The 19,234-nt window shown below is 40.5% G+C and overlaps 1 protein-coding gene across 3 annotated transcripts in view; it reads left to right on the top strand.

Moving 5' to 3' along the window:
- The first annotated feature begins 378 nt into the window (after positions 1 to 378).
- Positions 379 to 19,234, top strand: part of WDR35 (WD repeat domain 35) — a 39,402-nt gene continuing 20,546 nt past the window's right edge. For 2 of the 3 annotated variants that reach the window (XM_033142909.1, XM_033142907.1), the window contains exons 1-14: positions 379 to 474; positions 2,920 to 3,037; positions 3,870 to 3,941; positions 4,954 to 5,046; positions 6,886 to 7,014; positions 8,132 to 8,262; positions 8,856 to 9,021; positions 9,178 to 9,323; positions 9,820 to 9,945; positions 10,773 to 10,958; positions 12,795 to 12,827; positions 13,534 to 13,594; positions 17,872 to 18,016; positions 18,947 to 19,016. In XM_033142909.1, the coding sequence (XP_032998800.1) occupies positions 451 to 474; positions 2,920 to 3,037; positions 3,870 to 3,941; positions 4,954 to 5,046; positions 6,886 to 7,014; positions 8,132 to 8,262; positions 8,856 to 9,021; positions 9,178 to 9,323; positions 9,820 to 9,945; positions 10,773 to 10,958; positions 12,795 to 12,827; positions 13,534 to 13,594; positions 17,872 to 18,016; positions 18,947 to 19,016 (1,500 nt within the window). In that variant the 5' untranslated portion in view covers positions 379 to 450. The remainder of the gene's footprint in view (positions 475 to 2,919; positions 3,038 to 3,869; positions 3,942 to 4,953; positions 5,047 to 6,885; positions 7,015 to 8,131; positions 8,263 to 8,855; positions 9,022 to 9,177; positions 9,324 to 9,819; positions 9,946 to 10,772; positions 10,959 to 12,794; positions 12,828 to 13,533; positions 13,595 to 17,871; positions 18,017 to 18,946; positions 19,017 to 19,234) is intronic. The other variant, XM_033142908.1, reaches the window with a different exon arrangement.

Here is a 19,234-nt window from a genome sequence, read left to right as displayed (position 1 = left end):
TTTATTTATTTATAAAATTAAGAGTTAACCCAGTCACATGGGCGGCATATAAACAATGCATCGTTGTTGTTATTGTTATTATTAGGGAAACCAGGGAGCAAAACAGTCGCGCGTTATGGAGGAGCAATGGCAATTTTTTTTTTGGTTTGTGGTTCTTTTGCAAGAGCGCGGAAGAAGCCGCAGAATAGGCGAAGGGGCAGCGTGGACAAAGCTTGAAATGCCGCGGGAGACTTGGGTTTCCTTTCCTTTTCGTTGACGTTGTTGTTGCTGTTGTTCTTAAACTTTATTTCCTTTCCTTTCTCTTCTGACCCGGAAGCTTTTCGTCCGAGGCGGCGGCGGCGGCGACGGCTGCGGGTTGCTAAGGCGAGCCGGAGGCGCTAGGCCTCTGTTGCCATGGAGACGGCGGCGGCGGCGCGCGCGTGAATTAATAGGAAGAAGACTCTCGGCAAAATGTTTGTCTACCTGAGCAAGAAGGTAAAGGCTTTAGTTGTTTTTTGGGGGGGAGGGCGAAATCTGGGGAGGGGGTTAAAGCGGGGCTGCCTCGAAATCACACAAACACACCCCCGGACCTTCGGGGGGGGGGCGCATGGCGCATGCTCCAAAAGTTCACTTTCCTCCTAAAAAGTGCCTTTTCCCCCCGGGAGCGACGCTCCCCTTTGCCACCATCACTGCTTTCACTCGCCTGCGCGTGATGTTGTTTTCGGGTTGCAGCCAGAAGAGATCCTCGTTTGTTGTTGGTGGTGGTGGTGATGGACACGTGTCGAAGCGCCTCACACGTGACACCCGCCGCGCGTTTTGTCGCCAGAGGGTTTAGACACGAGTTGCGTGTAGGTCGGGGGCGACGCTCCCCAAACTTGTTTTCGGACTGCAGTCCCCCATCCACCCTGAACCTTTGCTAGCTAGGCGTGATGAGAGCTGTAGCCTGAAAACAGCTGGAGAAACCAAGTTTGGGAAACCCTGGTTGGGAACGTCTGAATGTGCACGTAGCGCCAGGAGCAGTGGTTCCCAACCTTTTTTGGGCCATGCCCTACCTAAGCATCTCTGAAATCCTGATGCCTCCACTCTGTGACATATAATTTTTATTATTCAAAAAGTGAACTCCTATTCACGTGGTGGAAGCCTAAAATTGTTGTTGTTCAGTCGTGTCCGACTCTTCATGACCCCATGGACCAGAGCACGCCAGGCATGTTTGTCTTTCACTGCCTCCCGCAGTTTGGCCAAACTCATGCCAGTCGCTTCAAGAACACTGTCCAACCATCTCATCCTCTTTCGTCCCCTTCTCCTTGTGCCCTCCATCTTTCCCAACATCAGGGTCTTTTCCAGGGAGTCTTCTCTTCACATGAGGTGGCCAAAGTACTGGAGTCTCAACTTCAGGATCTGCCCTTCCAGTGAGCACTCAATTCTCAAATTGCCCCCCCCCCCAAAAAAAATCAAATTGCCCTCCTGTGGGGCGTGTGCATGGGCTAGGAGGAAATCAGGACACGGCTGTGATAAGATCACTTTTTTTTTTACACAGTTAAGTTGTTTTTATATATATATACCCCTTCCCAATACCGGGCTGCCTTTAGATGTTTTCTAAAGTAGAGTTACTTATCTCCTTGGTTATGGCGGGGGGGGGGGGACGGGGGACGTGTGTATAACTCCATATCCTCCAACATTTCTCCAATGAAAATAGGGACCACCTAAGAAAAAGCAGGACATTCCAGGATCAAATCAGAAACTGGGAGAGCTTCTGTAAATCCAGGGCTGTCCCTGGAAAATAGGAGGGTCTCTGCTGTGTAAAAAAAAAAATCCCCACCTTATTTAATTCCTCCAGATTGTGTCAGCTATTCCCTCTGGCCCATTAACTAATACAGCAAACCTTTCTGATACTGGAGCAACCTTTGAAGCTTTCAATAGTTATTTTTTTACCACTTTTGGTGTTCTTTCCCCCTCTGTTTGACCCCCATGTTGCCCCAGAAACCTTTTCATTTCAGTCGTATAGCCTGAATAGAACTTCTTACAGTTTATAAAGCTCTTTGAGGCAGGAGCCTGTCTTTTGCTTATACAGTCGTACCTTGGAAATTGAACGGAATCAGTTCTGGAAGTCTGTTCGATTTCCAAAACATTTGGAAACCAAAGTACGGCTTCTGGTTGGCTGCAGGAAGCTCCTGCAGGCAATCGGAAGCTGCGGAAGCCGCACCGGATGTTCAGCTTCTGAAAATCATTCGAAGACTGGAACACTCACTTCCAGGTTTTGATCGTTCGGGAGCCCATTTGTTCAGGAGCCAAGGCGTTTGAGATCCAAGTTATGACTGTATTACCGTTTAAAGCACCATATACACTGGAGAAGCAATGTGAGTCACACCTTACATTTAAAGCACCCCACTCTCCAAGAGGGATGCAGGTGGCGCTGTGGGTTAAACCACAGAGCCTAGGGTTTGCCAATCAGAAGGTTGGCGGTTCGAATTCCCGCGACGGAGTGAGCTCCCGTTGCTCGGTCCCAGCTCCTGCCAACCTAGCAGTTCGAAAGCACATCAGAGTGCAAGTAGATAAATAGGTACCACTCTGGCGGGAAGGTAAACGGTGTTTCCATGCGCTGCTTTGGTTCGCCCGAAGTGGCTTAGTCATGCTGGCCACATCACCTGGAAGTTGTACATTGGCTCCCTTGGCCAATAAAGCAAGATGAGCTCCACAACCCCAGAGTTGGGACCTAATGGTCAGGAGTCCCTTTAACGTTACCTTAACCCTCCAAGAATGGGAATTGTAGTTTGCTAAGGGTGCTGGATATTGTGGCACTGCAAAAGGTAACTACTGTTCCCAGGATTCTTGCCAGGGGTGGGGCGTATGCGCTTTGAATTTATGATGCACAACCGGTCCATATCTTGGGGTCAGCAATTTTGAATTTGGTTTCAATTTACAAAACCATCTTCCTTTCAGATTACAATTCCTGGCAATGTTCGGCTAAGATCTATTTCTTGGAGCAAGGACCAGGGCTATATAGCATGTGGGGGAGAAGATGGTCTGCTGAAAGTTTTAAAATTGGAGACAAAAACAGGTAAGTGACACTTCCGTTGCGCCTATCAGATTTTTGAAAACAGTTACTAGCATTGCATCAGCACAACCTGGTTCCCATTCTGTGGTGGCATAGGATGGTCTCTCTTTTGCTTTAACAAAATAAAAAATAAAAAAATCCTTCCAGTGGCACCTTAGAGACCAACTAAGTTTGTTCTTGGTATGAGCTTTCGTTTGCATGCACACTTCTTCAGATACTTGCTCCCTCTATGGCTACATGACTGGTGCCAATGTAGTCACACTATCCTGAGTTATTGTAGCAGTGCAATGCCCTTGATGTTTTGCTGCTGCAATGCAACGCACTCAATCTGATCTGACATTTTCATTGCGTGAAAGGCATATGGATGAGTGCAATCAACCATTTTTCTGATCCTGTGATGCGAACACCAGGGAATCCTATACAAACATGCAGAAAGTGGGTCCACGAGGGAAGTTTTGTGAGGCTCTAAGGGGATTGTGGATAGGTTTGGTGAAGTGGAATGGTACATATTGATGGGATGGAGGGTGGGGAGAAGGGAAATGAGAGGGAGACGCGTGGGCAGCCCAGGCAAGCCATGGAGTAGCTCCATGGAATTAAGACTTTAGTTCACCTCCCCCCCCCCACATTTTGCAGAGTTCTGCACCCCTGTTTCTGATGGTTGGGGACCCCTGAGTATATGTGGATATGTTGAGTTCTGCACCCCTGTTTCTGATGGTTGGGGACCCCTGAGTATATGTGGATATGTTGTTAAGAGCTGCAGATTTTTTGTGCTACTGGGAGAACAATTTAGTATCCCAGCCTTTGTTTTAAAATGATATTTAAACTTCTTTGTTAGATGAATCCAAAGCAAAGGGGCTTGCAGCACCTAGCAATCTCTCAATGAATCAAACACTGGAAGGTCACACTGGTAAGAGTCATTATGATCCTGTATTTAATATTCATTCATTATAAACTAGTTTAAAATTGCCTGCTGAATAAGGTGTTCAGAAACTGATTCACTTTCCATTGATATTTTTTTTCTCTATTAATTCATTTACGCAAGAAAAACAAACATTAGAGTTCATTGTTTGGCATGTGCAATTATTGCAAATGAAGTAAAAATATATGGGCGGTACATCTTCGACATCATGTTTTCAGTTTATTTTCTCCCTGCACCATCTAACAGCATATTAATGTTTCAGATGGGGTACATTGTTAGATAAGCAAAGGCAAATATCAGCCACAGTTCTTCATGATTTAAAAGATGTAATTTCCTGCATTGGTTTATTTTTATTAAAATATTACATTAAATATATCATTAGGTTTGTAGTCTTTATCCCTCCAATACACCCCTTTCCACCTGCAATTTCACATGTCACTTTATTAGTTTTATGTATAAATCGCTTATCATTTCAGCATGCCAAAGTGGTATAGAAGATTAACACGTTAAAATACAATTATACAAAGAGAAAAATAAGTGAAAAGCATCATGTAAAGGTCTTGAATCTAGCAAAGACTCTTGTGAGTGGACAAGGGAGAAGGTGAATTCCAAATTTCCCATACATCCCCAAAAATATGCTCAAAGACATTACATATTTCCTTGGACCGATATAGGCAGAGGTGCTTGGAGCTCTAGTGGGGAGGGAAAATTGGTAAATATTTTCGCTCTTCCATTTCTAGGAATCCCTATTGTATCAAATGCCCTTGTATTAAAAAAAAAACCATATTCAGTGAATGGAATAACCCCATTGGATCCAAGCTATACTTTATTTTTTCATTATGCCCTATATTGCTTTGTTATTTATGAGCTCACAAATACGGTTATATTATTATGACTGATGTTTCTGGATAATGGATTTTTATGAATTAATAACATTTTAATTGTGTGTTATTAACAATATTGTTGTGATCCAATAATATACTCATCTATAATTTTCTAGGTGCTGTGCAAGTAGTGACTTGGAATGAACAGTATCAGAAATTAACCAGCAGTGATGAGCATGGACTTATTATTGTGTGGATGCTGTATAAAGGTAGATCATTTGTTGGAGACTGGCAATAATAGCACTGTGGTATCTCAAGTCTTTATTGTACCTTTGTGAAATCTCAAAGAATAGATGCCTTTGAGATTTGTACAATGCTTCTCCAGATTTTTAATCGCTGGTTACAAAGCTGCGAGTAGCATTATTTAATTATTTTAAAAATTGTCCTAGATGCTTACCTTAATCAATTTATTCTTCAATAATAAAAAAAGAATATTGAGTTGTAAGTTTTTCCATAACAGCACAAAGAAGGAAAACAGGTCAATTCACAATACCATTTTGCAAAGTCAGACACATATGGAGAAAACTGTTGGGAAGGGAAGGGAAGAGAAGGGAAGGGAAGGGAAGGGAAGGGAAGAGAAGGGAAGGGAAGGGAAGGGAAGGGAAGGGAAGGGCAAGACTCAGGGAGAGCCCATAACTCTAAAAAGGGGTCCCAGATCTCAGAATAGTTGTGAGAGAAAGTAGCTGTTCCATATGCTGCAAGAAAGGAAGTTCCTCCAGCCAATGAGCTACTGGAGGGAGCTGTCCAGTCCTTCCAGTGCTGTAAAGCCAGTCACTTAGCCACCAATAAAGCGCACAGGGCTACTCGATTTATTCTTAAGTTTACATCTTGCTTTTTTGCCCTTCTTCTCACCAACAGCATATCTGCCTTTTAGCCTACAAGTATTTTGTTCTGACAGGTTGCCATGTGTAGTAGGGCTGTTTGCTGGCATTATGTATAATCACAGCAGCTGATTTGCTGAGATTTTATTGTTTCATGGATTAAGCTTTCTTAAATTCATTGGAAGCTTGTGATTTTTAATAAAGCCAGTTTGAAATTTAGTGTTCTAGAACCATCTTTTCCATAGAAAATTCTTAGCTCTTTTTCCTTCAATTAAAAATAGATAAGAGTTTTTCTACCAATCATTAATTATCTTCCCTATAAATATTTTGAGGTGTGTGTGGCCTGTGGGGGATAATAATAATAATAATAATAATAATAATAATAATGGTGATTTTATTATTTGTATGCCGCCCATCTGTCCCAGCCACTCTGGGTGGCTCACAACAGAATATTAAAAACATGATAAAACAATTAGAATTGAACGCAGGAGAGAGAACGGGGGAAGTCCCCTTAACAAGATTTGGAACTAGATTATAATTATAGTTGGTGTGTTCCTGTTTGTGAGGTTATGTATTTGTTTTCTTTTATTTAGTTGATGTTGTTTGTAATATTTGGTTTTTTTGTGATTGTTATTACTTGTTGTTGTTTTTGCTCGGTTGTCTTTGTTTGTTTTTTGGATGTGGAAAACCAATAAATTTTTTGAAAGAATTTTTTTTTAAAAAAAACAACATGATAAAACATTGATAGAAACACAATAAAACATCAAACATTAAAAACTTCCCAATACAGGGTTGCCTTCAGATATCTTCTAAGAGTCAAATACTTTTTTATTTCCTTGCCACCTGATGGGAGGGCATTCCACAGGGCGGGTGCCAATGCCAAGAAGGCCCTCTGCCTGTTTCTCTGTAACCTCACTTCTCACAGGAAGGGAACCATCAGAAGGCCTTCAGTGCTCATTCTCAGTCTGAACGATGGTGGTGGAGATGCTCCAAGGTATACAGGGCCAAAGCCGTCAATCAAGAGATGACCACAGATTTAAGTCACCATTATTTTTTATTCATTAGTAAATTATTTTAAAATATTTCTTACTATGATTTAACATGCTCCCCAGGTAATGTACAATGTTTTTGGCAGATAATTCCAACTGGTTTACTTCTAATAGAAATAGTTTAGATGAAGTACAGCAGTGTTGAAGGTGGGGCTAAACATTTATTCTTTGGCTTTAGGTTCTTGGTATGAGGAAATGATCAACAACAGAAATAAATCTGTTGTTCGAAGTATGAGATGGAATGCTGATGGACAAAAAATTTGCATTATATATGAAGACGGTGCTGTAATTGTTGGTTCTGTGGATGGTAAAGTATCTCATGTACTAAATAAAAGACTCTCATAGCATTGTTTGCAGTGAATATGATTCACAAACATTGCAGATGAATTTGTGTTTGACTAAATTTGCTTTTATAGAATTGTGACTCCTAAAAATAATATTTTTGTTTGCCAAAATCTTATTGTCCTCCTTTTCCATTTGCAACTGCGGTGTTGATGATATCTGACCACAGAGATATGGGGGTGACAGCCAATGATGTCTGCCCCATTGTACATTGGTACTTTAGGTCTCTCTCCTACTTCCTTCCCCCATGTGCCTCCAAAATCTGGAATTTGAAGCAATTTTCAACAGGGGTAAGGAGAGGGAAGAGAAGCCCCACTGCAAGAGTGGATTCCTGTTTGTGCTAAAACCGTGTAGTTTTTGTGCTCTGTCTTTCTGCATTTTTAAATATGAAAATAAAAGCTAATAAAAATTGACTTAAATTCCCTGAGATAAAAGCATTTTCTTTGTTTGGAGAATACTATATAAACAGCAGTTGAAATTAGGATATGCCTGTATGTCAGCTTACCCAATAATTTTAAAACATGCATAATATTTTAAATATGTCAAGATTTATTGGAATGTATGATGATATGCAATTAGACTCATGTGTCTATAGCCTGCTAATAGTTGTCAAAAGCATAATAAAGCCATACTGTCGTGTTTGCAGTGGTTTAGATCAGTGTTTTTCAACCTTTTTTGGGCAAAGGCACACTTGTTTCATGAAAAAAATCACGAGGCACACCACCATTAGAAAATGTTAAAAAATGTTAACAAATTTAACTCTGTGCCTATATTGACTATATATAAAGTAATTTTTCAATTTTTCCCACGGCACACCACGCTAGTGTGCCGCAGAACAGTGGTTGAAAAACACTGGTTTAGATTCTCATTTTGATTCCATGAATGGAACAGAACTGTGTTCATGGATTGTTTATATAACAATAGAAAAGAGAGCAGAATTCATTTCTCCTTTTTTGCCGTGTATGTGTGCATGAGTTAACATTCATCATTTGAACTTTTGCAGTAGCAATCCTTTAGTATTTTAAGTGGCATAAATTTTATTTTTAGTTGTAGGCTGTGCTGAACGTATTTTCTCTTAAAAGGGAATCGCATTTGGGGAAAGGATTTGAAAGCACAACTCCATCATGTTGCATGGTCTCCAGATGGCAGGACTCTGCTCTTTGGAATGGCAAATGGTGAAATACACATTTATGACAAGAATGGGACTTTTATGGTAAGTTCAGAAGTATAAGAAGTATAATCCGTAGTCTACTATTGGGTGCCTTCACTGTCTGGTCTTTTTCACACTTGGGAAGATTTTTTTTTCTGCCTGATCTAGACTGGTGCTGCATAAAGTCACTGGTGCTTATCCTTCTGTAATGATGTGCTTAAAAACTGTTCTGCAATCACCGCAGGAATTGAAAACAGGAGCATGTAATGGTGTTTAATAGAGCACAAATACAGAGGCAGCTGGTTACAGCAACCAATGAAGGTGATTTAACTGAAGCCAGTGCCATTAACCTGGACGGAATGCCAACACTTTGACTTAATTGATATGTGGATTGCAGCCAGAGTTAGCTGCCTATTTATTCTTTCATTCGTTTATGTACTTCACTTTTGAAAAAAAAATATATCTTGGTTTGCATTGGTTTATATTTAAGCTAAGATTGGTTCTTCCATTCAGCAAACCTACTTGGGAGCAAAACTAATTTAATGCAGTGGGTCTTTCTTTCAAATAAACTTGCACAGCATCAACCTGCACATCTGTTTAAGCCGCTGGTTTTGTCAAGTTCATTTTAACTTAAATATGCTAAATGGTCACTTTAGATGAAAATGAAAATGAACTGTTTGGTGAATGTAACTGGAGCGTTCAGTATTGCTGGAATCCACTGGTACCCTGGAACGGAGGGCTACGTTGAACCAGATTGTCCTTGCCTTGCTATTTGTTTTGACAATGGAAGATGCCAAATAATGAGACATGAGAATGATCAAAGTAAGCACAACTTCTGATTACTCATTGAAAGAAGCACTGTGAATTTAAGGCTTGGAGGTCTTGCTGGAGGGTGATGTAACTCAGATCCTTTTTCAGACAAGCTATTTGTAAGAGCTCGTGTCTGTAACATTTCTTTTCCAAACTTATAACAACCAGATCCTGTCTTAATCGACGCTGCTCTGAATGTTGTGACTCTTCAGTGGAACCACTGTGGAAATGTCCTGGCTATTGCAGGCTTCCAGAAAGTAGCTGGACAAGATAAAGATATAAACGTGGTACAGTTCTACTCTCCATTTGGTGAGGTAAAAGCATTTATTTCATTTTCCTATTTGATGTGCTTAACTCTGTTTGGCTAAAATTAAATATTAACCCTCTCCATAAATGTTGTTTGTTCCTGTTTTTTAAGAATTTAATTTCAGGAGATACCGTATCAGAAATTACCTCTCTCTTTATGCAACCATTTTTTTTAATTGAAAGTTTTCAACATGATATACAATAAAAGCCAAACTAAGCTAAGAGAGAGAGATAGAAGCCAAAAAATAAGAGGAGAAAAGAGAAAACAAAAAGAAAAGGGGGGGGGATGCCAAGCTCTTTATCACAGTTATACCCATATTCCACACAAATTACCACTCTCAAGTCATCCTATTAGATTGGCAAGAAGGCCCAGGCCTTCTTGAGTTCATGTATACCTTTCTTCCAGTCATACCTGCAAAATATATTGTGCAGTATGTTCAATTATGCCCCAATTGGAAGTCCTACAGATAACATGTAACCAGTGAATGGATGGTGTTGTTTCAGCATTTGCGTACCCTGAAGGTTCCAGGCAAACAAGTTTCAGCTCTGTCTTGGGAAGGAGGAGGCTTAAAAATATCGCTAGCCGTTGACCAATGTATTTATTTTGCAAATATCCGGCCAGACTATAAGGTAAGTAGCTGCAGAATGCCACTTTCACTGGAAGGCTTACAGCACCATTTGCAAGCATCACAGAAAGAGAAGCCTGAAATTATTATATTAAAATGAATCATCTCTTTGGAATATCACAACACCTCAAAGACCGCCTCTCCCCGTCTGAGGCCCTTCTTCATGTGCCTCTTCCATGAGAAGTCCAGAGAGTGGCAACATGAGGATGGGCCTTTTCTGAAGTGGCTACACGATTGTGGAATGATCTCTCCAGAGAGGTTCGCCTGGCACCCTCCTTACATATCTTTAGGTGCCAGGCAAGAGCATTCATTTTCTCCCAGGCCTTTGGCTACTTAAGCAACCTATGGCCTTTTAACCTGAGGTGGGTGGGGTGTAATTGGTTGTTTTTTTGTTATTGTGGTGTGTATTTTTGTGGTTTTGTATTGTAAACCGCCAAGTGAACTTTGAATGAAGGGCAGTATAGAAATTGGTATTGAATAATTATAATAATTATAATTATAATAGCAGCTCTTCACCATGTCCATTAGTGTTAGTTATATTCTCTTGAGGAGAATAGTAATGATGAGTGGTAGGTCTGTACATTATATTTTCTGTATGTTACTCTATACCAGGGTTTCCCAAACTTGGGTCTCCAGCTGTTTTTGGACTACAACTCCCATCATCCCTAGCTAGCAGGACCAGTGGTCAGGGATGATGGGAATTGTATTCCCCCCCCCCAAAAAAAAAAGTTTGGAGACCCAAGTTTGGGAAACCCTGCTCTACACTATGAATAATATTTCTATATGTTACTCTCTACTATGAATAACGAATAATGTTTTCTTTGTTGACAGTGGGGTTACTGCACTAATACAGTGGTTTATGCATATACCCGACCTGATCGTCCAGAGTACTGTGTTGTCTTCTGGGACATAAAAAACAATGAGAAGTATTTGAAGTATGTCAAGAGTCTGATTTCCATTACCACCTGTGGAGACTTCTGCATTTTGGCAACCAAAGCCGATGAAAATCAACTTCAGGTATCCCTAGTTACCTTATAACTCTTGCTGAATCACTTTGAATTAGAAAATGGAACTGTTAATTCGTTTGTAGAGCCCTGATAGAAGGTCCACTCATTACCAATTCAGTTCCCTTCAAAGACGTAGGAACTTAACATCCTTGTGGCAAGAACTAGTTAGAAGCTGTAGTTGAAAGCTCTGCTGCAAGTTGTAAATCTTCAAAGCACTGATTTTGTTGTTGTTGTTGTTGTTTCTAAAGTGTCAATAACATCAGGAGGTGCTGCCTAGAACATAAAATAAACAACAGTAAAACCCTGCCCAGCAGGCTTATATTCAAAACAGGTGGGGAATGTTTTTGGCTCCCAATTCGTTGGCCAACCCACCAGTCACAATCCATTGTACAGAGTTCTCAAAAGCAAGAACCACAATGCAAGCCCTATGCTTTGCAAGCCTTCCTGCGCCGATCCTTTCAACTTCTGATGTTGGTGCAGGGAAGCTTACAGAGCTCTTTCCTGTGCTCCTCCTTTCAACCTGCAACGTTAGACGTAGAAATGGGGAGCATAGGAAGGCTTGCAAAGCTCTCCCCGCTATGAGCCTTTCAACCTGCAACATCAGAGGTTGGAACAGAGAGCACAGGAAATGGTTTTGCAAGCCTTCCCTTCTCCTAGGTGGTTCCAAAGCTGTGCTGGGGGGGGGGGGGCAGAAGCAATTTCCATTATATGAAAATTGCCTCCCCACTCCTTGAGCAAGCCATGATCCTGCAACCTCTCTGCTGATGGGCAGTTGGGAGTGTGCCTTGCTCCAGCAAAGGAACAATCAGGAGTTTGGTTATGTACCTAAGTTTATTTTGCAGCCTTAATGTCGTGCTGAATGGGGCACCTGCTTTTTAGCTCTCCATTGAGTCTGCTTGATTATGTAAACCAACTCTCTCTAACATTACTAAACCCAAGGAACAGTCCTCCTTTGCTATTGAGAACATGGCTTTGTATTTTGAAATGAGATGCAGTTAGGAAGGACCAGTGCTTTTTTCTTTAAAATGTTTAGGGTTACTCTCATTTTGACTCAAGAAAATCACCATTTTATAGTTCTTTTTTTTTAATGAGATTTTTTATTATTTTTCCATTAAAACAAAGAAAAAAATAACATAGCATAAACACCAACATAAACACTATAAAAACACAATACATAAACACAATAAAAACAATAACAATATAGCAAACATAAAATAGACACAAATACAAACCTTAACCAACACTTATCTTTGTAGTTTTCTTATTACAGTCTTCTCTATTCGGGGGACTTCCCCCGTTCCCTCCACTGTCTTCAAAATCATATATATGTTCTAGGTAGCTTTATATCTTATTCCATTAACCTTTACCATATTTTTGATACACTTAACTTTACTTAATCAAATACCTAATCAAATATAAACCATATCTTAAACACCAAATCTTAAAATACTTTTTTAACAATTATATCATTCACACAAAAAAATTTCTTCAAAGCAATTTTATCTAACATAAACCTACTACACCATTTTATAGTTCAAATCAGGGGGAAAAAATACAGTAAATGGACAAAAGTACAAAGATTCACAAAATGTTTAGGGGTATGCGTACCCCTGCGTCCCTCCAGGGGGAAAAAACCACTGGGAAGGACATAGAGCAAAATGCTACAGTGCAAGTAAATTTTTCTACATCACTGTTAATAATTTGGAAGCCCATCTATATGGAAGAAATCCAATAGCCTCGCTTTTTCTTTTTGCTGTTACATACAATATACTTAGTTTAATTGGTATTCTTTTATTTGCCAAAAGAATTAATTATTTCCCATATCTCTTGTACAATGCTTACAAAGGAGGAGCATGAAACTGACTCTCTTGGTGCAATGGTAAAACAGTTCTTTTATATGCTGCTTTAATGGGTGGCTTATATGGGTATGATATGATTTACCATTTAGGTATATGTAATCAGCACCCATTTCATTGAATTATAATTTCTGGAATTGCCCCTTTAGATCTTTGTTGTTTCACAGAGAGTGATAGTATATTTGACCTTCTTTGGGTGACGTATAAACCCAAAAAATACTACCTTGGCTTCAGAAACCTCACTAAACAGGCAACATGAATTTTACTTAGTTGTAAAACTAACTTTTCATATTCATTTCAATGGGATCCAAGTTCAAGTGATCTAGACTCAACTCATTGATTAGTCAAAGGAATTCAGTAGTGCTTTCTAACATAATATTTTGTGCTTTGCCCTTTCATAAGCAGTGACATTTTGTTGCAAAGGGGTGGTTTCCTTGTTGTGGTGGTGGTTTTAGTTGAAAGGAATTTACTAATTTACTAAAGGATACTAATGAAACATGAGTTCTTGTTCCTTTCTTCTCCCCTTAAAATGATTTTAAAATACTATATTAACTTGTTATGCGATCATAAATCTTGGATGTATTTCCTTACCTAATCTATATGGGCTCCCTCGGGAGGATACAGATTTAAATAATAATATATAAGCTGAGTTCAATATAATTTGAGTTGCCGAACATAGTGGCTTATGTGTTTTGCTTTGACAGTTATGTGTTTTTAATTTTTCCATAGTATGTACTTGTTCTCTGCAATTCCATTGGTACTCCTCTGGATCCAAAATATATTGACATTGGTAAGCAGATGTTCAGAGTTTTATTGTATTCATTATGCTTCTTGAGCCTTTGCCCCAAATCATTTCGGATTGCAATGGCAATCCAAAATGGCTAACTTCTACTTATGTGACAGGGCTGGCAAACTCTTTGCTGTTTAGTGTCTTGAAACGTTAGCAAACTGTAATAGAAGTAGGTCTACCTCCTGCTGCCATTTTAGTATGGCCTGCTAGGTCCACTTCTTTTGAAACTAATTGCAAAAGTGCCTGTGGGCTGGGTTCAGACATATGTCCCTCCCTTTGATTGCAGAAGGGATTCTGATGCAGCGGAAACATCCACTGGAGGAAGGGAGGGAGGTGATTTTCACACACAAAAATTCCCCAGGAAGCCCCTCTCCACTACCTCCCACACTGTTCTAGGGCATCCTTCAGCCTTTATGGGGTTGGGGTGGGGGGTCCCACTTTCTGCCCATGGGAGCATCCCATAAGTGGAACTGTGCTTTAAAGCCCTATGCGGTTTAGGACCCTCGTATTTAAGGGACCGCCTCTCCTGGTATGTCCCATGTAGGACCTTAAGGTCCTCAAATAATAACCTTTTGGAGGTCCCGAGCAACAAAGACGTTAGGTTGGCCTCAACTAGGGCCAGGGCCTTCTCAATATTGGCCCCGACTTGGTGGAACAGCCTATCACAAGAGACCAGGGCCCTGCGGGATTTGGCATCTTTCCGCAGGGCCTGCAAGACAGAGCTGTTCCACCTGGCCTTTGGGTTGGTTTCTGTTTAATATTTACGCTTCATCTTTTATTGGTGGGATATTTTGAGATTGAGACCTGCAGTTTTAATTGAATTTTTAAATTTGTATTTTAATCTGTTATTTTAAATTGATCGTTTTTATGTTTTCTTGCTGTGATTTTAATTGATGTTAGCCGCCCTGAGCCCGGTTTTCTGGCTGGGAAGGGTGGGGTATAAATAAAATTATTATTATTATTAGTCTAGATCCAGTTCCTTGTTAATTGATATTTCTGTTCAGAATGCCAGCTGCATCAGGTAGGAATGGGATTTTAAGCCAATATTATTTTATTGACAAAGCATAGTGTTTCGTCCAGTGCAGACAAAGGCTATTTCATCCAGAAGAGCTTCTGTCACCAGAATGTGAAGGGAGCTGATTATGTGATTCCCACCCCCTACCCCTTGAAGCCACTGGCACCAGCTCCCATGCCGTTCCAAAAGGTTGCCCAATAGGGCGGCGGTTCATAAAAACTTTTTTTTTTTAATGCCTGCTCCAAAGGTCTTATCCCACTACACTAGGGATTATATAGCTACAGGTATATCTGAAGTTTCACGCATATCAGTTAATATTTTGACCCTCCTCCACAAAAATAGCTGTTTACTTGGCCGTTTTCCTATGTCGTGAAGGCTGAAATTTTAGTTCAGTGGAACAGGGTCAAGATATTAACTGATATGCATGAAATTTCAGATACAGTGGTGCCCCGCTAGACGAATGCCTCGCTAGACAAAAAACTCGCTAGATGAAAGGCATTCGCTAGCGGAAGGCTGTCTCGCAAGACGAATTTTTCAATGGGCTTGCCTTGCAAGACGAAAAAATTTCCGATTCCCCCCCCCCCCGTCAAACTGCTCTTCCCCCTTTGGTGTTTCGCAAGACGAAATTTTCGCTATACGACAGCACTCGCAGAACGAATTAATTTCGTCATGCGAGGCACCACTGTATAGCTATATAATCCCTAGTGTAGTAAGATAAGACCTTTGGACCAGGCATTTTTTTAAAAAAAGTTTTTTATGAACCGCCCTATTGCCCAACCCTCTGGAGGAGATTTGGGCGCTTTGAAAGACTTCATTGAGGAGGAATCACTGAAAATGTTGAACTTCTGGATTCCATCTCAGGAAACTTGTGATTCTCCAGATGTTGTTAGACTACAGTATTCCTAATCACTGGCCATGCTGTCCGAGGCTGATGTGAATTGGAGTCCAACAGCATCTGGAAGGCCACAGGTTCCCCATTCCCACACCACATCAGAACATCTGCGCATGTGATGTAAACATATTTGCTCTTTTCAAAAGTGCCGATCGTGCTCACTTTTCAAAGGACCCACACATCTGCTGTTTTATTAGGCATATTGTGAATCGTTCCGACTTTTGCAAATGTCACTAAAGCATTTGCACACTTTATTCATGCAATTCCAATCTTCAAAAACTGTTTAATTTCCAGGTTTCAGTCAAGTACTTGAGCCCAATTTGCAACTGCCTTTCCTTATCAAGTTCCATTTATTTTTAATTAAGCATTTGCATGCAGGTTCATCAAAGGCTAATATTTGCCAGTTTTCAATGGGAGGCTTTTAAAATGTATTTACCATGCTAGCTACTTCTAACAACAGAGCTTGATAGGCAGAGTAGAAGAGTAGTTCCCACTTAACGTTTCTCAATTTCAGTGTTCTATTGCTGATTGGTTATTTCTGCCATAGATATTAAACTATCAAAACGACTGATAGAGAAAGCTCAATAGAGATTGTTGATTGCACTGTTTATAGTTGGTGGTAGATGTTAGAGCAACACAATAGAAAGAATCACACTTCAAAGTACCTTGTTACTTACTGTAGTATTATTGATCTTACCTTTCATATGTTTTTGTTGCTGTTATTTATTATTATTAGATAATTTATAGCCCACTGTTCCTCCCAAAACAGCCCAAAAGAGCATACACACTGTAATGGAATGAGGAATATGTTGCCGTCCAGATGCCATTTGACTACAGCTCCCATCATTCCCAGATAGCATGGCCAGGGATCAGGGATTCTGAGAGTTGCAGTCGAACAACATCTAGGAAGGCCAGCATAGACTCTCCATCTGTGCCCCAAATCCAGTAAAGTGGGGTGGAGACTTCCACTGCTACCTTTTTCTGTAGAAAGATTCCCATTATTAGGAATGCATTGTTTTATAAAATTGATAGCATAATGAATACAAGGCAAGTAAGGGAATGGAAATGGATATAATGATAACTCTAAAATCAAAACAAAATAGAAAATTCTTTTCAGTAGCACTTTAGAGACCAACTGTGTTTGTTCTTGGTATGAGCTTTCGTGTGCATGCACACTTCTTCAGATACACTGAAACAGAAGTCACCAGATCCTTAAATATAGTGAGGGAGTGGGGAGGGGTATTACTCAGAAGGGTGGTGGGAATGGGTGATCAGCAGATAGGTGTGGAAAAACTGTTGACGACGGCTGCAATTAGTCTTGCAGGGAAAGGCAAGGGGTGAGATCGCTAAAGATGGCTATGTTATGTATAATGAGATAAGAATCCAATGTCTTTGTTCAAACCAGGTTTCTCCATGGTTTTAAGTTTGGTGATTAGTTGCAATTCAGCCACTTCTCTTTCCAGTCTATTTCTGAAATTTCTTTGTATTAAGACAGCTACTTTGAGATCTTTTATAGAATGTCCTGGGAGATTGAAGTGTTCTACTGGTTTCTCTGTCTTGTGATTCCTGATATCAGATTTATGTCCATTTATCCTTTGGCGTAGGGTTTGGCCTGTTTGTCAAGGCCAAACCCTTCTGTGACTTCTGTTTCAGTGTATCTGAAGAAGTGTGCATGCACACGAAAGCTCATACCAAGAACAAACTCAGTTGGTCTCTAAGGTGCTACTGGAAAGAATTTTCTATTTTGTTTCGACTATGGCAGACCAACACGGCTACCCACCTGTATCTAAAATCAAAGTTTTTAAAGATAATTATCTATAGGAAGCACATGTATTATGAAATAAATGAGAAATGTATACTTGGAGTGTGCCAGCACCTATTCCCTGGAAATTCCCTGCACATTTTGTGTTCAGCAGATATAGATCTTTGAACCAGGCCATGAGATTTGTGTTGGTTTTCTTATACCTCGCAATGACATCCAAGGGTAAGGTAAAGGTAAAGGGACCCCTGGCCATTAGGTCCAGTCGTGTCCGACTCTGGGGTTGTGGCGCTCATCTCACATTACTGGCCAAGGGAGCTGGCGTACAGCTTCCGGGTCATGTGGCCAGCATGACAAAGCCGCTTCTGGCGAACCAGAGCAGTGCGTGGGTAGCCAGTTTCAGTTGTTTCCGGACTAAAGCTCCCATCATCCCTGACCATTTGCCCTGCTCGCTGAGACTGATGGGAGTTATACTACAACAACACCTTCAGGTTGACTACCTGCATGTTGGCTACACATGTACACAACCTACTTCCTATCTTGGTCTAAATAAGATTGCACCATTCAAAGGACCTATTCAATTTGTGCTTCTTGTTTGGATTTTATAATAGCACCACTGTTCGTTATCATGACCAAAACCCAGGTGATAGCAGCTTCAAAAGAAGCATTTTATATCTGGCAGTATCGCGTGGACAAGAAGCTCACTGCGATGGAAATTAATCAGGTGGCACGAACTAGAAAAGAGGGCAAAGAGAGGTTTGTTTTCCAATTTTGCAGCTTCTTTTCCTGTGCTATGCTGTTTAACTCCTAGCATTATCTCTGTGACATTTGATTTGCAAGCAAATTCATAAAATAGTTGCTTTGTGAATAATTAATTTGTAAATACTATCTGCCTGTTTCCCAGTCAGGAAGGGACTAACATCTCTTATTCAGCATGCCAAATATTCTTCCTAGCTCATTCACTGTAACTGCTTCTGGGACCCTTATTTACACCAGTGGATTCTCTTCTTTGATGCCATTCAGATCTTTCATGGCCCAGCTCTTTTATCTGTTTCTACAATGCTGTGTATTGGATCCTAAGATAAGTTAGCTTAATGAAGTTCATAGAAGGAAAGTTTCCAATCTTCTCGTTCCTCTACCTGCCTTCTGTACCCTTTCTGCATTGTTTGGGCAGGCCCCCACTGAGTGTCCAGAGAAGCATTTTGGGCGATGCAGGGGGCAAGAAGAGGAAGAGTTCTGCTTCTGTCAAGCTCCTTAAGTTGTCTTAGGACCCAAGCTTAAATTTTTGTGTCATACCTGGAATAATAATGGGAAGTTAGGATTATTTTGCTTTGAGAATTTCTCCCAATCAGATTGCCATATTTCATTTCAGTCTGGCACCCCACTACCTCCAAAATCCAATCCTCTTTCTGTGCAGCATTTTCCTGCTTGCAAGAGTGCACTGGAGGACACGCTCTAGACAGAATAACCTCCCACTCTGGGTTTTATTCTTACAGACAGGTTCTTCAGAACCTTTTGCCTTCCTCAACCCTATAACCACTTTTTAAAAACCTGCACTAAGAACAAGCACAGAAAAACACACACACATTCGGGAAACGAAATGTGCAGTATGTAAAGTGCAAGCCCTAAAAAAATATCCCTGTAGTTCAGAGGGTACCAATTTCCTTTTTCCATTTTTCCTTTCAGGATTTATCATGTAGATGATACCCCTTCTGGAGCAGGTGATGGAGTACTTGATTATGCGAAAGCTTTACAAGTAAGTTCTTACCAGAATCTTGTTTTGCCAATCTGTGAGGAAAGCCATTTTGAGCTGTTGTTTATAATCTTAAAGTGCATTAGATTTCTTCTGATTATTTTTTTAAATTGCTCGATCATACAACTCAAAAGAACTACTTTCCCTTCTAAATGTTACCATATTCTTGCTAGCGATTTCGCTCCGCACCTCTGTTTCAAAGAATAAAACTGCTTTTGGTG

The sequence above is a fragment of the Lacerta agilis genome, chromosome 3, assembly GCF_009819535.1.
Source record: "Lacerta agilis isolate rLacAgi1 chromosome 3, rLacAgi1.pri, whole genome shotgun sequence".
Classification (NCBI taxonomy): Eukaryota; Metazoa; Chordata; class Lepidosauria; order Squamata; family Lacertidae; genus Lacerta; species Lacerta agilis.
Note: the sequence above shows the minus strand (reverse complement) of the source record. Positions and strands in the feature narration are given on the sequence as shown.